The sequence below is a fragment of the Pseudopodoces humilis genome, chromosome 17 (genome assembly GCF_049639895.1).
Source record: "Pseudopodoces humilis isolate 2021_Gansu_Grassland_sample_001 chromosome 17, ASM4963989v1, whole genome shotgun sequence".
Lineage (NCBI taxonomy): Eukaryota > Metazoa > Chordata > Aves > Passeriformes > Paridae > Pseudopodoces > Pseudopodoces humilis.
In genome coordinates this window covers 1,667,562-1,687,115 of record NC_142216.1, presented here as the reverse complement: position 1 = coordinate 1,687,115, position 19,554 = coordinate 1,667,562, and the positions used below count along the sequence as shown (strand labels likewise).

General features: G+C 60.3%; 1 protein-coding gene across 2 annotated transcripts; it reads left to right on the top strand.

Annotated features, from left to right (window-relative positions):
• AFAP1L1 (actin filament associated protein 1 like 1) lies at window positions 1-19,190 on the top strand. 2 transcript variants are annotated; one of them, XM_014253041.2, is made up of 19 exons: window positions 1-61; window positions 10,269-10,397; window positions 10,773-10,856; window positions 11,173-11,270; window positions 11,416-11,527; window positions 11,882-11,980; window positions 12,349-12,560; window positions 12,922-13,101; window positions 13,711-13,797; window positions 14,012-14,105; window positions 14,234-14,386; window positions 14,774-14,985; window positions 15,213-15,358; window positions 15,663-15,741; window positions 15,852-15,966; window positions 16,093-16,257; window positions 16,533-16,711; window positions 16,954-17,082; window positions 17,338-19,190. In XM_014253041.2, exons 1-19 carry the CDS (start codon window positions 46-48, stop codon window positions 17,359-17,361), a joined length of 2,313 nt encoding a protein of 770 aa, XP_014108516.2. In that variant the 5' UTR covers window positions 1-45; the 3' UTR covers window positions 17,362-19,190. The 2 variants fall into 2 exon arrangements, with proteins under 2 accessions (XP_014108516.2, XP_005523843.3); XM_005523786.3 differs by having other exon boundaries at window positions 15,849-15,966.
• Window positions 19,191-19,554: the final 364 nt, after the last annotated feature.

Sequence of the window (19,554 nt, the reverse complement as noted above, 5' to 3'; positions counted from 1 at the left end):
CGCCCGCAGCTCCCGGGGCGGCCGCGGCTGCTGCGGCTCCGGACCATGGACAGGCTCAGCGGTGAGGGCACGGGATGGACGGGATGGATGGGATGGATGGGGTGGGATGGATGGGATGGACGGGATGGGATGGATGGGATGTGACGGAACGCGGAGGGCACACGGGATGCCCGTGCCAGGCGCAGGGAATCGCGGGTCGCGCATCCCGTCCCAGCCCAGCGGGTGAATCCCAGCGGCTCCATGCGGGACCCTGCTCCCAGCGTGTTTTTGCTCCAGTTCTCCAGCAGGGCCGGCCGGGGCACGAACTGGAACCAGTTTCTCTTTGTTGGTCGGATGCGTAAAACACCGGGAGCCTGCAAGGGAGGCTGTGGGGTGTAAGCACTTGTTAGGGGAAATGGTGGTGGTGGAAAGGGAGGTGACGCTCCTGATGGAGCTGATCGGGTTCAGAGGGTTTCCCTGGCTGGGGAGACGCCGGTGAAGCCGCGGAGGGGCCGATCCCCACCCTGCTGGGGAGCAGCTGCCTTCCCACACGTGTGCCATTCCCGCCTGCAGCCTGTGGCACCGGGCTCCCGGAGCTCCTGGGCTTTGATCTGGGATCTGTATAAACCTGCCAGGGCTCTGGGCCAGCTCTGCAGAGAAGGTCCTGGCTTTCTGCTGGGGCTGCCAGGTCCCTGGAGGGAGCAGAGGGAGGTTTGCAGGGGGATTGCTTCTCGCTGCTGCTGCTGATTGCAGCCTGGGGCTGCACGGGAGGAGCAGGTGGTGACATGATGGAGCACGGGGGTCCTGGCCCTTGACCTGTCCTTGGAGCTGCTACAGAAACACTGGCCAAAAACGATAAGAGACTGGCCAGGGGCCTCTCTGGCCGCACGGGCTGGACCACGCTGAAGTCCTCAGGAGTGCTGTGTCTGCAGCCCTGGGTCAGCACCACACAGACCCAGGGGTCAAGAGTTCCCCTCGCCGATGTAAAAGGATGGGGTGGCGTTTCCGCAGTGGAAACAGCTCTGAGGAGTTTGGGACTGCTGGAAACACAGGCACGGTGTCAGTGCTTGGGGAGCGGTGCCAGTGGCCGGGAGGGGACAGGGACGGTGACAGGGACAGCCGTCCCCGGGGGCTGTGTCCAGCCACGGTGGCTTTGCCAGCTCTGAAGGAGGGAGCTGTGGCAGGAGGGGGAGCTTTGTCAAGTGACACTTGATGCCAGGGCTGTCCTTCAGAGGACATCACTGCTGGGACAGGGGCGAGCAGAGCGCCTCGGCTCCTGCACGCTCCTGCTGTGTGAGCTGATGGGAAATTCCCTCTTTGCACCTCAGCCCACCCCAAAAATCAAACCCGGGACATCATGGCAGGGAAGGAGGGGATGTCCAGCTGAGGGAGCTGTGTCTGAGCATGGTTTGGCCTCTTCCTGCCAGGGAAGAGCTGTTTAATCCCCCTCGCTGGTGCCTGCCATGGCAGCCACAGCAGCGCCTGCCTGTGATGAATTGCTGTTGCCACCTGGATGGTTCTTTGCTAATGTAAACCTCCCCCAGCCCCTCCTGCCCATCATCCAGAGCTGCTGGATCCCTCTGGGGGCTGTAACTCCTGGAGGGAATGTTCCCTTCCCCAGTGAAAGGGTTAAGCAGGAGCTCTGTGCCCATTCCCAGTCTCTGGCTGATCTCTGGCAGTTCCTTTCTTCACCTGGAGCTCTGCTCAGGCCCTGTTGTATCCTGGTTTTATCATCTGCCAGTTTTTCCTCATTCTCAGTGCCCAGTGCATGGCCCAGCTCTCCACCAGTGCTGACTGGGGGGAATGGTGCTGTAGGCTCTTGGCAGAGTTGTTTTGGGTTGTGCTGATGGAGAGCCCAGCTCCCAATGTGTGATTTGGGAGCCGATCCCTTGCTCAAACACGCCTGTGCTCACACATGGCCTCTCCCCCCTCATTAAGTGTCTCTTTCCTGACCTTTTGAGCCACCGGAATTTAGGTCCTGCCCCAAACTTATCTGGGCTCTAAATCCAGGAAAGCCGGTGGAGATGTGTCAGGGATAAACTTGGCTCCAGCTCGCCCACAGGAATGGGGAGGCTGCAGGACGGGTGGGAGGGAGCCGGGATCATTCCTGCGAGCTGGCAGCAGGAATCCTGCCGGTGGAAGGGCTCTGGGGTGCTGAGAAGCACAGCCCGGGCCAGCTGTTAGCGCCGGGCAAGTGCCGAGCTCTCCTCGCATTGCAGCCATTCCTTCCGCTGGAAACTCAGCCACCGCCTGTTTCCAGCCCGGGGGTGGTGGGGAGGGGGCTGAGCCCCCTGGGCTGGGTAAAACAAGGTGGGAGGCGGCCCTGGGGATGCTGATGGAGTGCTGGAGTTGTTCGCCCCTCTGGATTTTTCCAATATCCTGCTGTGTGCAGATTTCCCTTTGCAGGGAAACCCTGGGTCCGTGTGAAGGCTCCTGGCAGCTCTGCAGGGGCACAGAGGGGCTGCTGGACAGGGGAAGGCCACTCTGGAATAGTGTCCCCCCAGCCAGGAGCCCTGGGGACTGTCCCATCTGCCTGCAGTGCCTGGAAAACCTGCCTCTTTTCCTCTCTTGACCTGGAAATGCTCTTTTCCTGTGCTAACGTGCTGAGCTGCGAGCCTGCCGTGCCCTTTGCTGTGGAGCAGCGCCCGAGCTCCCACGGGCCTGCAGGAGGTTCCTATCCCTGCCCAGGAAAACTTTGTTTAAGGTTTTGAAGAAGTTGTCTCATCCCAAGCAGTGGGAAGCCCTTTCAGAGGAGAACACTGGGCCAGACCCAAGCTCTGCCTGTTGTGCAGTAGCCAAATCACTTGCTGGGGACAGGAGATAACAGTGGAGCAGAGTGGAGGCTTGAAGTGGTTTCTGGCATCCCAGACTTGTGTCCTAACCCCTTAACCCTTCCCTATTATCTAGCCTGGCACAGCTCAAACTCCCTCCTGAGGAACACATCTCCTCCTGCATATAAGGAGCTTTAAAAAAGAATGACACAACTCTCCATCCAGTAAAATATCTATTAAATGTCACTGTCCCAGGGCAGCAACAAGACAATGGGGCTGGAAACTTTTCACTGCCAGCCCTGCAGAAACAAGGGGTTGGCACCCCAGCCAGGGCACCCTGGCAGGCAGCAGCCGCCTGTCATCACCCCGAGGTGCTAATTTGGGGAGCTCAGGTCTGATTCTTGATATTCTGGGCCGACAATCTGCAGAGGAGAAGGATAAAATAACCTCCCTGAGCCTCCCCCCGCGGCACTGCTGCTGCAGCCCCTTCCTTTCCTGCTCCTGATAAAGCCTCCCGTGGCATCAAAGCCGCCTCTTTGGCAGGCAAGGGAGAACACTGACATTTCCCAACAGTTCAGAACAAAACCAGCTTTGCTGCAAGGGGTTTCCATGCTCAAACTAATTTTTTTTTCTTTTTTTTTGAAGTGGTTTTCATGTGCATTTGATCCTGGAAGTGATAAGAGGGAGCTCGGGGAGATGCTGGCATGCTCTGATTGCTGGCAATTAGCAGGAGATGTGTAAGGAGCACTTTGAAGAATGGCTTTGGCTTTCTCCCGGGGTTTGTTTGAGCATTAAACCCACCCAAGTTTCTGATGGAGGAACAGCTGCACATTCTATGATGTCCAAAATTTTGGGAAACAGTGCTTGTGAAGGACAGAACAAGGAATAGAACTTAAGTAGCAGCAGGTTAAAAGCAGGTGAACCAGTGCCAGCGCTGCTGGAGCCGCCGGCAGTGACCAGTCCCACCTTGTCACCTTTCCCGCTGGGATATCCCGGTTTTCCTGCCCCTCCAGCCCTGCCCTGCAGGGGTTAACCGGGTAGGAAATGCTGTCGGATGGTGGCCTTGCCTCTGCACCTGATGCTCCCGGCGGAGCTTGGCAAGGGAAGGAAAGGGAAGGGCTGAGAAAATAACGCTTATCCTGCTCGCCGAGGGTCCTCCGGGACAGCACGGCCCCAGCCCCCACACACAGGGACCCTGCTGTGCCTGGGGACATGGGGACAGGGCTGAGGTGGCCACTGAGAGGGTTCCAATCCCTGGGATTCCTGTCTGGCACAGCTCTGGAACTCCTGGGCATTGTGGGGGTCGGGGCAGGGATGCCAGGGCTGGGGGCTGGGTGCACATCTCCCTCCCCCAGATCCACAGGGATATTTTTCCCCCCAGGATCTGTGGTTTCTCCCCCCACCAGATCTGCAAAGAAGGATCCACATTCTGCTGTTGAAGGCATTTGGGAAAGTGCAGTGGGATTTGGGAAAGCTGATCCACCAGCTCCTTCCTGCAAATCCCTGCCCATCCCCTGCTTGGTGAGGGTTTGGATCCTCCTCTCCTTCTCAGGATCCTGTCACAACTTCCCCGTGTGACTTTTCCTCCCAAGATGTGCCAGCTCTGGTGGCCTCCCCATGTCTCGCTCCTGCAGGTTGGGAATTGCATCCAAGGCGTTTTGGAACTTGGCTTTGGGCAATGGGAATGCGTAGGACATGGAGAAGTGTCTCTTGGGGTGCAGAGAGCTTTCCACCCCAAGCAGAGGAGATTTTGGGGATGTGGGGGCTGGATTCAGCCCTGGGTGGTTGGTGTGGACTGGTGGGAATGAGGGTTTCCCGCTAGAATGCTTGCAATTAGCTGGAATTCCCACAATTAGCTGGAATTCCCACAATTGGCTGGAATTCCTGCACTTAGCCTCTGACTCTCCTGGAGGCTGAAGTTTGGAGACCAAGGGCTGCAGAGAGGTGCCAGCTCCAGGTGCCCAGAGGCAGGAAGGTGTGACCCAGGCTGGCTGCTCACTGCTCTGCCCACCGCAGAGGGTGGGCACAGGGGTGGGCAAAGGCTTGGGGCACCATCCCAGGGCCTCTCCCAGTGCTGGAGAGGAGCCCAGGCCAACCTGTTGCTGGAGTTTGTTTGGAAAAGGCCGACACCAAAATTTTGGTTGGAGGAAACACAGTTTATTCTGGGTTCTGAGTAATCCTAACATCTCTCCTCTGCCTGAAGCTTGTTTTTTATACATTACTCAGCAGGTCTCACCCCTGCCTGACTATTCCTTTAAAGGGCATCTCAAACCTCTCCTTTTCATTCATTATTTAAATGTGTTTTCCAGCCAGCAGCCTCCGAGCCCTGCTCCCATGCTGGAGCATCCTGCCCCGAGCCTGCTGAGCCTGGCACCAGGTCCTGAAATGCAGTCTGGGAGTACTAAACCTGCTCCATGGGATTTTCCAGAGCTGATTGTGTTGAGCTGGGGCTGGAAACCCCTCGTACCTGGGGTTAGGAGCAGAGTTTGGAGGCTGCCCGTGGCCTCTCTGGGGACACAGCTGGGTCACTCACGGATCTCTCACCTGGGTGATTTTATTTGCTGGCTGTGCTCAGTTGTGAGTGGTGACCCAGAAACCACCCCCTGCTCCTCTGTGGGGTGGGGGTGGCTGCAGCCTCCAGGTCAGGGGGATAGAGTTTGCTGTGGGTGAGCTAAAGCAAACAGCCACAAGCTTCTCCAGGAGGCAGAGAAAGGGGGGAACAGCCCCTGGAGAAGGGACACTGGGGGGTCATTGGCGGCCTGGGTCACACAGGAGGTGTTTGTTGGTGATTTAATCAGCCTGTTAATAATTACCTGTGGCACTGATGAAGCTGCTGGGATGAGGGACGTTCCCTGCAGGCCAGCAGGGGCTGTCCCAGCAGTGATGTCACTTCAGGGAGCCTCTGTCCCTCTGATAGCCCAGGCCTGGGGTGCCAAGGGGAGAGTGCTGGGAATGGGATCCCCAGAGCTGCTGGGGGCACTCAGCCAGGGCACCCTTTGTGCTTTTTAACCATCCTGGTGGCTCAGCTGCCCCTCTGCCAGGGCTGGAGCGGGACAGAGGAGCCCCCCAAGCCCCCTGTGCAAGGGGAGAGAGCGATGCCCTGGCAGGCAGAACGGGGGGGCTCGTGTCCCCTCGGAAAATCAGGTTTCACGTTCTTCTCCCGAGATTGATTTTCCAAGGCTATCAGCTAAAGATATTAATGACTGCAAGGCCACGATGATGAGGGCCCCAGGAGCTGTGCATGGCTGCTCTGCCTGCTTGCAGGGGCCGTGGGGAGGTGCTGAGGTTTGAGCTTGCCTTGTGCTCCTCAACAGCCAGGGATGCTGCAGCACCCAAACTGGGAGCAGGATGCTGTGAGCTATCCCAGGGAGGGTGGCAGGGTCCCAGGCAGGCAGGAGCCAGCCCCGAGTGCTCAGCTCCCGCTGGAATTGTTGGATGCAGAATCAGAGGCTCCCCCCCATCCGCCCCACTCAAGGGGCCCTTGTTTGCAGGGAGGAGATGATTCATGTGCACCGAGTGGCCCCTCAGCAGATCTTCCACTCTTAGGGGACGTTGCCAGGGCTCAAGTGCCATCATTAATGGCTGGCTTTTCCCTAAAACCCCTCCGGCCTGGAGCAGGACAGGCTGGGAGGAGGAGGAGGAGGAGGTGGAAGTGTTTTCCAGGCTGCTGTTCCTGCCCCTAGCAGCCCATCCCAGTTTGCCCCACAGCCAGCAGGTGCTGAGTGATGGGGGCAGAGCCTGCCTGCCTCCTGCCACCTCCAGGGCCGAGTGCTGCCCCTCTCCTGCCCCTCGCCAGGGCAGTGCCACAGCAGAGCAGGCAGCCCTGTCCTCCCGTCCCCTGCACAAAGGAACAATTCTGGGAGCGCCAGGCCACCCCCACAGAGGCACTTCCTCCTCCCCGGCGGGAAGAAACCTCCATGGGAATGGGAATGGGAATGGGAATGGGAATGGGAATGGGAATGGGAATGGGAATGGGAACAGGAACTGCCCTGGGAGCTCAGCAAGGTGCCCAGGAGGCCGTGGGCTTCCTCAAAGAGCAGCGCTGTTGGGGCTGGAGGGAGCTGCCAGCATCTCACCCCCGTGGTGATGCCCGTGCCAGAGCAGCCAGCGAGGCGTGGGGACACGTCCCAGCCCCGTGTGGCTCTCGCAGGTGGCTCCACATCCACCTGCGGGCAGGTGAGTGTGGTTTGTGTGCTGCAGAGACCTCCCCTGGCTCTGTCTGTGCCACAGACACCTCCCTGCAGGGCTCCCCCTGGGGCTGGGGTGGCTCTGGGTGCTGTCCCCACCTATTTCGGGCATCCCCGGAGCTCTCAGCGTTCCTTTGCTGCGGGTGGCAGCTGTAAGGAGCCCTGTGCCTGCAGGCAGAGCGGCCAAGGGCCCTGCCCGTGCCAACAGGAAGGATTTCTTTGTGCCTGGGTTTTATTTTAGCTACAAACAATGGCTGTTACTCCCAGCATCCGATTTCCCCCGGCCCCCCTCGGCCCCAGCCGTCACCTGGCGCAGGAGGAAGCGTGGCCGGAGGCAGGAGAGCTGTGGCCACAGGATGGGGGTCCCTGTGCACCTCCCACTGCATTTCAGAGCTGTGATTCAGCATCTCCCCTCCCCGGGGCTCTCTCAAGCTGCAGACTGGGCTTTTCTCGGAGTCAGAACTCTATGGGGTTGTCTTATCGCTCCTCTTGCACAAGCTGGGTCTCTACATCAGGAAACTCCTGCTTTGGCTTGGCCAGAGACTCTTCCTCCTCCTCCTCTTCCTCCTCTCTGCAGGTTACTGGAGCAGGACCTGATTTTTGCTGCTGTGCTGGAGCAGAGCCAGGGAGGCTCTGCAGCTGCAGGCTGTGTTCAGACCTTATCTGTGTGCTGGGAGAAGGGTCCCTGAGGATAGGAGCACTTGTGGGCTCTAAAAATAGAGCTGGCCTGGTGTAGGGTGGCGAGAGGGGCTGGAGGGGATGCAGCTCCTTGCAGCACCGTGCTTGGTGCTGCTGCCAGGGCAGGCTTTGGCAGCAGGGGAAGCACTGCCCCGGTGTCCTGGTGCTGTCCCCTGGGTCCCCCCAGCCCACCCAGCCCTGTTAGTTAATGCTAAAGCCATCTGCTGCCACGGGTCCTGGCCTTCCCAGGCTCAGAGACCTCAGGGACATCTCCCATCCTGCCTCGGACAGGCTGCAGACGTGGCGAGGAGGGAGTTTCTGCTGTCACTCTCTGTCCTGGGGTGCCTGAGCGCAGGGCAGCGGGGTGATCCCACAGATTTTGGGTGCAGCAGAAGCCCCAGCAGAAAGCAGCAGGTGGGAGCCACTTGCCAGCACCAGGGCTGGAGATGTCCCAGAGCAGGGGACACAGGGTCCATTTTTGGCCACGTCACCGGTGGTCACTGTGACATCCCACGCCCTCCTCCCCAGGAGCCCTTTGGTGCCCGGGCTCAGAGCCCCCAGGGGCAGTGACAGTGCCCACCCCACACAGCAGATGTGTCCCTGTCCCCTGGGCCAGCTCTGCGGGTCTGTGCTGGCTCCCAGCAGCTCTGGCAGGAGTGTCTGTGCTGCTCCTTGCTTGCCAGGTGACTTTGGGTGTCCAGCCATCCCCTGCTGCCCCCCTGGAGCAATCTCCCCTCGCTTCCTGTGCCCCCTCGTTAAGCTCCTTCAGGCTGGAAGCCTAACGAGCGTAGGAAATGAATTCCTTGCCTCCCTGCGCTCCCCCGGGCTCTGCTCAGGCACCTCCTGGGATCACAGGCCTCTTTGACTGCCCCCTCCCTCCCCCCTTGGATTTTGGAGGATGTTGAACAAGGGAGACGGAGGGGACAGCTCAGCTGGGGGGAAACAAAGGCGCCTTCAGAGCTGTGTGTCCATGCTGAGTGTGCCCAGCTCGGGGCACTGCAGCTGAGCTCAGCCCCTGCAGCAGCCCTGGCTGCTCACAGGCACCCTCAGCTCTGGTGCCCAGCAGGGCAGGGTCCCCTCGCCCCCCTCCCTGCCTGCTTTGGCACTGCTGACACAAACCAGGCTGCCCTTGGCTGGCCCCGAGCCCTGACACCGAGCTGGTGCCTGTGATGGGACGTGTCCTACGCGTGGCAGGGGATGGGGATGCTGCTGACCCCACAGCCTGGGGTTTGGGGTGTCCTGGGAGTGTGGGGGATGCTGCTGACCCCACAGCCTGGGGTTTGGGGTGTCCTGGGAGTGTGGGGGATGCTGCTGACCCCACAGCCTGGGGTTTGGGGTGTCCTGGGAGTGTGGGGGATGCTGCTGACCCCACAGCCTGGGGTTTGGTGAGTTGTGGAAAGCCATTGGGTCTGCACAGTCCCTGACCCCTTTGTGGGAGCTCATGGCTGAGCTGGGGCAGCAGGAGGTTGGGTGACTCCCCAGATGTTTGCAGGTGCTGGCTGGACCGGGGAAATGTTACTTTTTGTCCCAGCTGCTTCCTCGTAGTCAGTGCCCTGCCCTGCCAAGCCCTGCAGGGAGTTTGTGTCACCTGCCTGGAGATCCCCAGCAGGAGCCTGATCCTGTGCTGCCTGTGCAGCACTCTGTAACACCCCAGGGAGGATTTTCCTCTCTTCCCTCCCTCCCTGCCCTGGGAGCCGGGTGCTTACCCCACACAGCTGCTGGCAGAGCACAGGAGGCGTGTGCTGGTGAGAGCCAGCGAGCTGAGCATCGCCCTGTGCCTGCGTGTTGGCTGTGGGATGTCATTCCAGCTCAAGGAACAGGAATCCCATTCCCTGTGCTTCCTTCTCCTTCCCCAGGGTCTGAGGGATGTTTGTCTGTCCCTCCTGGAGCGCTGCTGAGGCTTCTGCTGCTGCCTGGGGCTGCCTGTCCTGGTTTGGGCTGCCCAGGGGAGATGGGCACTGCCGTGTGCCGTGGCCTGAAGGGCCGAGGCTGCTGTTCAGTGTGGCTCTGGGGAGGGAGGAGGAAGCAGAAGGGCTGTGGGGGTAGAATGCAGGGAGGCAGGAAGAGCCTCGTGAGCCACATCCTGCCCCGTGTCCTGGGATGGTGCTGATCCATGCTGGCACGTTGTCTCTGTGCCCAGGGGCTCATCCTGGCTGGCGCTGCTCCACCTCATCCCCCTCCTGCTGTGCTCCCCTCCACCCTTTCAAACACCAGTTGGTTTTATTGTGCTGCTTTTCCTTACATGAGGAAGGAGGATCCCATCAGTGGCTCGGAATCCTTCCCTTCCTCTGGGAAATACCCCGTGCCAGCCCCTTGGTGCTGCCCAGCGTTGCTCTGCCAAGGAGCAGTGTGGGGACAGCTGCAGCCCAGCCAGGGTGTCCCCATGCTCTGGGGAGCTGTCCCCTCCTTCAAGCCATCCTCATCCATCAGCACGTCCGAGCTGCCTCTGCCAAGATGACCCTTGGCCCCAGGAGAGCCAAAGGCAGCTGTGTGCCACCCTGGCTGTGCAGGAGGGGCCCTGCACTGGCAGGAACTGCAGCTCCCACTCTCTGCCCTGCTCCAGCTTTGCTGGAGTTCCAGCCCGTTTTGCCTTGTCTTAACCCCAGCATCCCAAAATCCTCCTGGCTGACAGGATTTTCCCTGCTCCCCTCAGTGCTGGACCAGCTCCTGCCAGAGCTCAGCGTTCTGCTCAAGCTGCTGGACCACGAGTACCTGAGTGCCACCACGCAGGAGAAGAAGCTGGCTGTCTCCAGCATCCTGCAGAAGCTGCAGCCGCCGGCAGGTCTGTGTTCCTCTCCTGTGGTGGCTGTGGCTGTTCCCAAAGTGCAGGGATGAGCCCAGCACCTGCTCAGCCCCCTCAGGGCTCCCTGCTTTCCCTTCCCAGCTCCTCCCTGCACAGGAGGATCCTCCCTGGATCCAGGAGGCTGCTCTCTGCGGAAACGCCGCTTCCCAGAGCGTTTCCTGCCCTGGGTTTGTGCTGAGCGCAGGGGTTTCCACGGGAAGGCACCTGGGGCTTCCCAACCTTCCCCACTGCTGCTCTCCTGGGGGATCTGCAGCATCCCTGGGGGTTCCTCCATGCCCTGTGCCTGCTCTGTGTCCCTGGGGACAAGGGGTGCCAGTGCCTGCCCCAGGCTCAGAGCATCCTCCTCAATTCCAGGGAAGGATGTGGACTACATGTACGTCAACACAGCGTCCCTGGGCAATGGCACCAGCTTTGTGGAGTCCCTCTTTGAGGAGTTTGGTACGTGTGGCTCAGCTGGAGGGGTGTCCTGGGGGTCCTACTGGGTGTGTGCTGGTCCTGGGGTCCTTTGGAAGAAGGGTGACAGCTACATCCTCGTGTCCAGAGTGGGCATCATCACTCTGGCTGCTTGTTCTGCTCCCTTGTAGCTGTCTGGGGACTGGCCATGAGGGAGTCCACGCTCCAGCTGCATTTCCCAGTGATTCCCATCTCCCAGCACCCTCCCAGGGAAGGGCCATGGAGGGAGATCCCCAGAGGGCACAGCTGGGGTGTCCAGCTCTGCTTTCCTGCTCCCTTCACCCTGTGTTTCCCCGTGCAGACTGTGACCTGCGGGACCTGCAGGACATGCAGGAGGACGAGGGGGACACCAGTGACGGCGCTGGCTTGGAGCTGGCGAGGAGCCAGACCTGCAAAGCTGTACGTGCCTGCCTGTCCCCGAGCCAGCTCTGCTCTGCACCTGCCTGGGGACGTGGCAGTGGCAGGGGTGGGACCCTTCCTGTGCCCTGCTGGGGCTCCTGCCCCTGTTGCTGCCTGGCTCGTGCTGGAGGTGTTTCTGCTCTAGGTTCCTGTGGATCCTGCTCCTCCACTGCCCACCACTCCCCCTCCTGAGGATTACTACGAGGAAGCGCTGCCTCTGGGCCCTGGCAAGGCCCCCGAGTACATCACCTCCCGCAGTGAGTCCTGCTCCATCCAGGCCAGCAGGAGGGTGTGGGGAGCCCCATGAGCTGTCCCCCACATCCCTCACCTGCCTGAAAAACCAGGCAGCTCCCAGTGGGCTGGGCTGCTCATCCTGGGGAAGGAATTATTGCTGCTCCCACCAGCATCACTCCTGTCACACTCACTTCCATCCCACTGGGTGTTGCAAGGAGTTGTTGCTCCAGCCAGACTGGGAATGAGGGGGAGAGATCAGAGCCATGGGAGAACCAATGCTGGGATGCCCTGGGAGGGTGTGCTTGGCTGTGTCCCACTGAGCATCCGTGAGGGAAAAGTGTGTGTGCCATCCCCAGCTCCCTCTGCTTCCCCTGCAGACAGCTCCAGCCCCCCCAACTCCATCGAGGACGGCTATTACGAGGATGCAGACAGCAACTACCCTGTCACCAGGATAAACGGGGAGCAGAAAAATTCCTGTAGGTATCTGGGTGTCCTTGACAGGGAGGGGAGAGTTTGGCAAGGTCCAGCCTGAGGTGGGGGTGAGCAATGGGCTGGGGCTGCTGGGGTTGAGGCTGGAGAAGCAGGATTTCAAAGAGTGCAAAGAAATAAAGCAGCCCAGGGCTCTGGATCGATGCACCTGGGGCTGGCGCTCGGCCCACGAGCATCCTGCTGGGATTCCAAGGGAAATGGAGAGGTCTGGTGCCAAGCACTGCTGTTTCCAGAGGAGGACACGGAATCCACCTATCCCAGCACCCAGCCCAGCTCTGTCTGGAGCCTGCTGGACATGGGGAACCCTGGCAGGGTGTGCAGCACCTTGTTGGGTGACCCCCCTGCTTCCTTCCAGACAATGACTCGGATGCCATGAGCAGCTCTTACGAGTCCTATGACGAGGAGGAGGAGGAGGGCAAGGGCCAGCAGCTGACACACCAGTGGCCATCAGAGGAAGCCTCCATGAACCTGGTGAAGGATTGCCGGATCTGCGCGTTCCTCTTGCGCAAGAAGCGCTTTGGGCAGTGGGCCAAGCAGCTCACCATCATCCGGGATGGCAAACTGCTGGTGAGCCTGGCCTGGGGGGCACAGAAACCCTCTGAGGGGTTGGGAGGGTGGCTGAGCCCAAGCTGATGGAAAAAACCACCATCCAAAGAAGGTCCCTGCCCCAAGGCTGCCACCCAAGCAGCAGCTGCCCTCGCTTACCTTGCAAGGGAACAGAGGGCTCCCCTATTTTTGGGACACCACGGAGTGAGAGGGCACCCTCAGGTTGTTGCATGGCCTGAGCCACCTCCATCTGTGCCCCCAGCAAGGGACCTGAGACCCCATGTCACCTATGAGACCCCCCCAGCACAGGGGTCTGGGGCCTGTCCTCAGCCAGCCAGGCAGGTTTGGCTGAGCCCTGAGCAGTTCTCTCTGCTTCCCTCAGTGCTACAAAAGCTCCAAGGACCGGCAGCCACACGTGGAGGTGCCCCTGAGCACCTGCAATGTCATTTACGTGCCCAAGGACGGGCGGCGCAAGAAGCACGAGCTGCGGTTCTCGCTGCCAGGGGCCGAGGCGCTGGTGCTGGCAGTGCAGAGCAAGGAGCAGGCTGAGGAGTGGCTCAAGGTACCACTGCTCCTCCCAGGGGCATCCCCAGACTCCCCTTGGCATCCTCCCTGCTCCAGCTGGGGAGGGGGCTGCCCTGGGAATGGCCTTGCCCTGCTGGAAGGGGAAGGGGGCTTTGCTCCTGTCTCTTATCGGCCGCTTCCCAGGGCCTGGGTGGCTCCGGTGCTGATAGCCCCGGCTGGGGGATGTTTGCTCTCCCCTTCCTCTTCCCCAGGGCCCTTTCCTGCCTTTGTTCAGGGCTGGGAAGCGGGGGCTGCGGGGAAGGAGCCTTTGAGCACACCACCAATGCAGCTGTCACCCCCAGTGTGGGAGAACAGGGTTGTTTTACACACCACGCCTTAAAGTGGGGGTCACGAGGTGTCCTGTGCTGGCAGGATGATGCTGGCTTGGCACCTAAGTCTCTTCCTTCTGAGATTTCTAAAATCCACAAAATTGGTTGAAGTTTTGAAGGGGCTAAGGTGTGAGCAGTACCAAGCTGGGTTTGCTGCCCTGAGCTGTGGGGACCAGGGCTCGTCCCCCTGGTTCAGCCTGGCTCTGGTAGTGAAGGAGCTGAGCCAGGGAGGGCAGCCCAGGGTCATTTGGAAGTGGCAGCTGGGGCTGTCTCTGCAGGTGATAAAGGAAGCCAGCAGTCCAGCAGCGGGCGGGATGGAAGCCCCCACCTCCCCAGCGATGCCGTGCAAGATGGAGCTGGACAAGGTGATGGTTTCTAAGGGCCCTGTCCAGGGGCTGTGTGGGGCTGCTGTGGGCAAACCTGGGAAACACAGGGTTGGAGAACCCCAAATTCCTGGGGCTGCATGAGGAGCCCTTCCCATTCTCACAGCAGCTCAGCAGGGCTGGGAAGGGGAACAGGAGCTGGATATCCCAGCCCTGTGCAGGGGGATGATGCTGATGGGATCCTGCTCTCCCACAGCGCCTGTCCCAGGAGAAGCACACCTCAGACTCAGACAGTGTGGCCATGGGTGACACCGGGTCCCCGGCCACCCGCAGAGAGCACGGCGAGCACGGTCAGTCCCCGTCCCCACTGCCCACCCAACCAGGGCCAGCTGTGTGCCCACAGCTGGGCAGCAGCTTCTGCAGCCAGATGGAGTGCCAGGGCACACACCAGGGTCACACAGCTACCCTGTCCTTCCAGGGAAAGGCAAAAAGAGCGGCCTGGCTGACCTGAAGGGCTCGATGAGCCGGGCAGCAGGGAAGAAAATCACCAGGATCATCAGCTTCTCCAAGAAAAAGCCATCCCCTGAGGACACCCAGACCTCCTCCACCGAGGAGGACATCCCCTGCTGCGGTTCGTGCGGGCTGGGGGCAAAGATGGGGCTAGGAGTGGAGTGGGATTGGTGGGGAGTGACATCCTTCCCCCAGCGTGGCTGGAGGGCTGAGGGGTGGGGATGAGCTCACTGGGGAGATGTGACACTGCCACAGGCTGGAAAATGCTGCCCAGGCCTGGCTCTGCAAATTCCAGTGGCAACTGGGCAAGGGGTCATCCATATCCCCAAAAATAGCCTTGGGGAGACCGTGTGGTACCAAGCTGGCAACTGTCCTGAGCCCAGCCGCTTGTCAGGGGGGAAACTGAGGCACAGAAGGGCTGGGGTGAGCAGGAAGCCGTGCTGTAACCTCTGTCCCGAAGCCCAGCCAGGCAGGCACTGATGCCCTTCCCTCCCCCTGCCACCCCCAGGCCACCTCAGCGTGCTGGTGAACCAGTGCTGGAAGGAGCGCTGGTGTCGCCTCAAGGGCAACACCCTCTACTTCCACAAGGACCGCACGGACCTGCGCACACACGTGAACGCCATCGTCCTGCGGGGCTGCGAGGTGGTCCCGGGGCTGGGCCCCAAGCACCCCTTCGCCTTCCGCATCCTCCGCCACGGGCAGGAGGTGGCGGCGCTGGAGGTGAGCGGGGTGGGGCAGACTCGTGGGGATGGGGGAGCAATCCTTGGGGTGATCAGTGTCCCACGCAAGCAGTGCCTTGTTTTGCACTCCACTGGAAAGGTCAGGGCACCTTTTGGAACTTTGTGCACGGAGGGGGGAGTGTGCGCAGCAGGGCTTTGCGTCGGGAGGCAGCAAGGATGAGGGGCTGGGAGCTGGGCATGCACCCCAACTCTTCCTCTGTCCTCCAGGCAAGCTGCTCTGAAGACCTGGGCCGCTGGCTGGGTCTCCTCTTGGTGGAAACAGGCTCCCAGACAGCCCCAGAGGCCTTGCACTACGACTACGTGGATGTGGAGACCATTGCCAACATCGTGACGGCCGTGAGACACTCGTACCTGTAAGGCTGTGCTCCTGCTGTGCCAGGGGCTGAGTGCTGGGCTGGGACTGGGGATCTGTGCCCTGTGGATTCCCTGGAACGGGCACTGGCTGGGCTGTGGTTTGTGGTTGTGGTCTCAGGGACAGTCAGTGCCCCAGGGGTTGTTCCCTTGGGCAGGATGGGAAGCTGAAAGGGTTTCATGGGGCTGATGAAGGGTATGGCAGGGTAGGGTCATGAGATGCGGGAATCCCCCTGAGCTGGAAGGGTTCCCTGAGGGGCTGGCAAGGATGTTCTGGAAAGGAAGGTCCCGCCCCTCCTTCTGCAGGTGGGCCAGCTCCTCCCAGGATCACCGAGCGGACTCCTCTCGGGTGGTGTACGATGATGTCCCCTACGAGAAGGTTCAGGTGAGCACGACCTCACGGCTCATCATCTCCCAGCAGAGTGACCCAGGGAGCCGTGGCCGGGCGGGGATGGCCCTGCAGGTGCCTCAGCTCACTCCCTCTCCTCCCAGCAGGCGGAGGAGGAGCCAGGGCGGCCGGGGGGTGCTCAGGTGAAGCGCCACGCCTCGTCCTGCAGCGAGAAGTCGCGAAGGGTGGACCCGCAAGTCAAAGTGAAGAGACACGCGTCCAGTGAGTCCACGGGCCACAAAACTCCCCAGGGCTCCTGGCCAGTGCGGGAAGGAGGCTGCTCCCAGAGGGATGTGCAGCCACGGGTGCCATCGGTACAGCCCTTCATGGGCTCCTCCATCCCTGCAGGTGCCAACCAGTACAGGTACGGCAAGAACCGGGCCGAGGAGGACGCCAGGCGGTTCCTGACGGAGAAAGAGAAGCTGGAGAAGGAGAAGGCAGCGATCCGCAGCGAGCTGATGTTGCTGCGGAAGGAGAAGCGGGAGCTGCGGGAAGCCATGAAGGGCAGCACGGGTAGGCTGGGGCTGCTGTGAGACGCTCGGGTTCAGAGATGGGCTGGTACAGGGACAGTGTGGCTGGGACAGGGACACAGGACTGGCCACAGGAACAGTGTGGCTGGGACAGGGACAGTGTGGCTGGCACAGGGACACCGGGCTGGCCACAGGGACAGTGTGGCCAGGAGCTGGGCTGGCTGCAGCGCTCTGCCGGGCTGGCAGCCCCATCTAGTGTCGCTGTGCAGGAGGATGGGTGGATTCTGCCAGCGCTGAGCTGGGGAATTGTGCACTCAGGGCCGAGGCTGCAGGAGCTGGAGCAGCGTGTGGCGCTGCTGGAGGAGCGGTGCCGGCACAAGGAGGAGTCTCGGGTCGATCTGGAGCTCAAGCTGACAGAGGTGAAGGAGCAGCTGAAGCAGTCGCTGGCAGGAGGGCCAGCCCTGGGGCTGGCTGTGACCAGCAAGGCTGAGAATGGGGTATGTATCCCTTTTTCCTCACGCACAGCTCCAGCTTCTGCAAGAAATGGTGGTTGGGGTATTGTGGGGAGCAGCACAGGGGAGAGGGAACATCTCTCTGGCTTTGCCCCATTGTGGACAGAGGTGTGTGAGTTGAATTTGGTCACCTCAACCTTTTTCTCATTACAGTTCATGTTTTTTTTAATCTGGTTGTCAATGTTTCCTGGGTTTCTTCAGCTTTTCTTGTTCCCCCTTTTCCACAGGAAACTACAAACAAGCCAAATGGGACCCCCCCTGAGCACTTGGTCCCTGTGAACTGTGCGGCAGAGCTGAGGAAGAGAAGCCCCTCCATCATCCCTGCCAACACAGGGAGCGTGCTGCGGAAAGCCAAGGTCCTGCTGAGCTCTCCCTCTCCTCCCTGGCCCCATGGGAAATCTCAGTCTGTGCCCCTTGTTTAACCATGAAATCATGGACATGCAGGGCTGGGTGGGAGAGGGAAAGCATCACCCCACAATGCTCAGGGCAGCACTGAAAATGCTTGGAAAATGCTGGGTCCAAAGTCCCCCAGCAGGGTGGGATGTCTTGAAGTGTTGCTTTTTCCAGCAATGTCTCCTTATCCCTTTTATTTTTTTATCCTTTCTCTGCAGGAATGGGAAAAGAAGCAGACTTAACTCAGCCTGCCAAGCCCTGAACACACACTGGGGATCACCGAGGAGCTGCCAGCCCCCTTTCTCCAAAACACTGGGAGGGTGCTGGGAAGGCGTGGTGGGAAGAGATGTTCTCTCAGCCCCCACCACTGCAGCACCACCACCACGATAAACCAGGGAAAGGGGGAGGGAGGGGATTTGGGAGGCGGGTGGGGAAAGGGAATTCCTTGTGGATCAGGGTCACAAACTACTGGGAAACCCAGCTCTGGGGGAGCCTGCCCCAGAGCCAGAAGTCCGACACAAACTCTGGGTGCAGAAGGAAGGAGGGGAGAGCCTGGGGCTGGCAGTTGGCACTGCCCAGCAGGTGCTCCAGTTTTTGGGATCAGCACGTGTCCAGGCTAACATTTGCCAAAGCATCCGTGGACTCATTGGGGTTTTTGGCCCCCTCAGTACTGGGATTCAGGAGCTGCTCAGGACCAGCCACTTCGGAGATGCTGACTGTTCACCCTGCTCACTGCTCCCAGCTCTGCAGGGTTTCATCTCAGGGTTCCTCATGGCTCGAGCTTGCTGTGCCTCAACCAAGTGCCTTTGTCCAGTATTTCCTTCTCATTCTCCAAGCAGTAAGGGTGACGGCATGCTGCCTTCCCTTGGAATGGAGGAAGCTCAAGTGTCAGCATTGGAAAGCAAATTAACAGTGGATGCCTTTTACCTTTGCTAGACAGCTTAGAAGTGCTGCAAAGGGCTGGGGATGGAGGCAGGCCAGCTTTCTGCCCTGGTCCCGTGCTGATTTTGCGGGGAGCAGGGACGAGGCTCATTCAAGAGCACATTCACACTCTGGCTGCTGCACTCAGACACAGGTTGGTAAGGCATGTGATCAAAATGGAGTGAAGGGAGGTCTAAAAATTTTAAAAAAGAAAAACAAACCAGCAGGGTTATTGGAGCAGAAAAGCAAAACAGAGTAAGGTCATTCAGCACAGACAGAAACAAGGGACAGGAAAGGAAAGGAAAAGGCCCCAGCTTTTGTGCTGGGAACAAGGGAGTCACAATCACCCTCTCATGCTATGGACTGCCACAATTAACCTCTGGAGCTCGCACTTCCACAGCCCTGTGTTAGTACTAGGTAAGCAGCTTTTAATAAAAATGCTGGCACTGGCCTGCCAGATCCTCTCTCTGAGGGAACAGGTGGGAAAGCTACTCCTGCTCCTAGGGAAAGGGGCTGGGGTGGGCTCAGCACTCCTGTGGCAGCAGCTGCTGGGACAAGCAGCCCATGAAAGCACATCAGAGAATCCCAGACTGGTTTGGGTTGGAAGCTTATCTTGTTCCAAGGGGCAGGGACATTTTCCATTATCCCAGATTCTTCTTGGCTCCATCCACTCTGGTCTTGGACACTTTCAGGGATGGGACAGCTACAGCTTCTCTGGGCAGCCTGTACCAGACCTCAGCATCCTCACAGGGAAGAATTCCTTCCCAATATCCCATCTAACCCTGTCCTCTGGCAGTTTGAGGCATTGTCCCTCATCCTTCACACTGGCTCCCTGTGGGTAGCCTGCAGTTGTCAGTGGCTTTGACCAAGGCTTTGGGCTTTGGCTAATGTTTATTCACCACGGGAAAGGAACACTCGCAGTCTCTTCCAGTCCTTTCCTGAACTACAGGTGAAACCTGTCCTGTTACCACCCCTTAACCTGCCTGGCCAGCGGCAGGAGCTGTGTGTGGGTCTGAGCCCTGTGGGGACCAGGTCCGAGCCCGGGGACAGAGCCGTGTGCCCAGGTCCGAGCCCCGGGGACAGAGCCGTGTGCCCAGGTCCGAGCCCGGGGGACAGAGCCGTGTGCCCAGGTCCGAGCCCGGGGGACAGAGCCGTGTGCCCAGGTCCGAGCCCGGGGGACAGAGCCGTGTGCCCAGGTCCGAGCCGAGGGGCCCGGAGCTGTGTGCCCGGTGTCCGGCTCCGAACTGCGCTGGGGGCAGGAGCTGGGGCCGGGGCCGAGCTCCAGGGAACCGGTGCCGCGTATCCATATCCGAGTCTCGGGGGTCAGGAGCCGTGTCCAGAGCCAAACCCCGAAGCCCGGACCCCTTGTGCCCGGAGCCGAGTCCCGGGGTCCCGAAGCGGTGTGTGCGGCGGCGGGCGGAGCATCATCCGTACCCCTTCATTCCCCTCATCCCCGCCTTTCCTCATCCCCTCAGCCCCGCCCGGCGTTCCCGGGGCCGTGTGGGAGCTGTAGT

Bases quoted from the DNA above. Each gene is read 5' to 3' on its own strand.
- AFAP1L1 (XM_005523786.3), top strand. The intron at 13,798-14,011 runs GTGATGGTTTCT...GCTCTCCCACAG, and splicing joins GCAAGATGGAGCTGGACAAG to CGCCTGTCCCAGGAGAAGCA. The intron at 14,986-15,212 runs GTGAGCGGGGTG...TCTGTCCTCCAG, and splicing joins AGGAGGTGGCGGCGCTGGAG to GCAAGCTGCTCTGAAGACCT.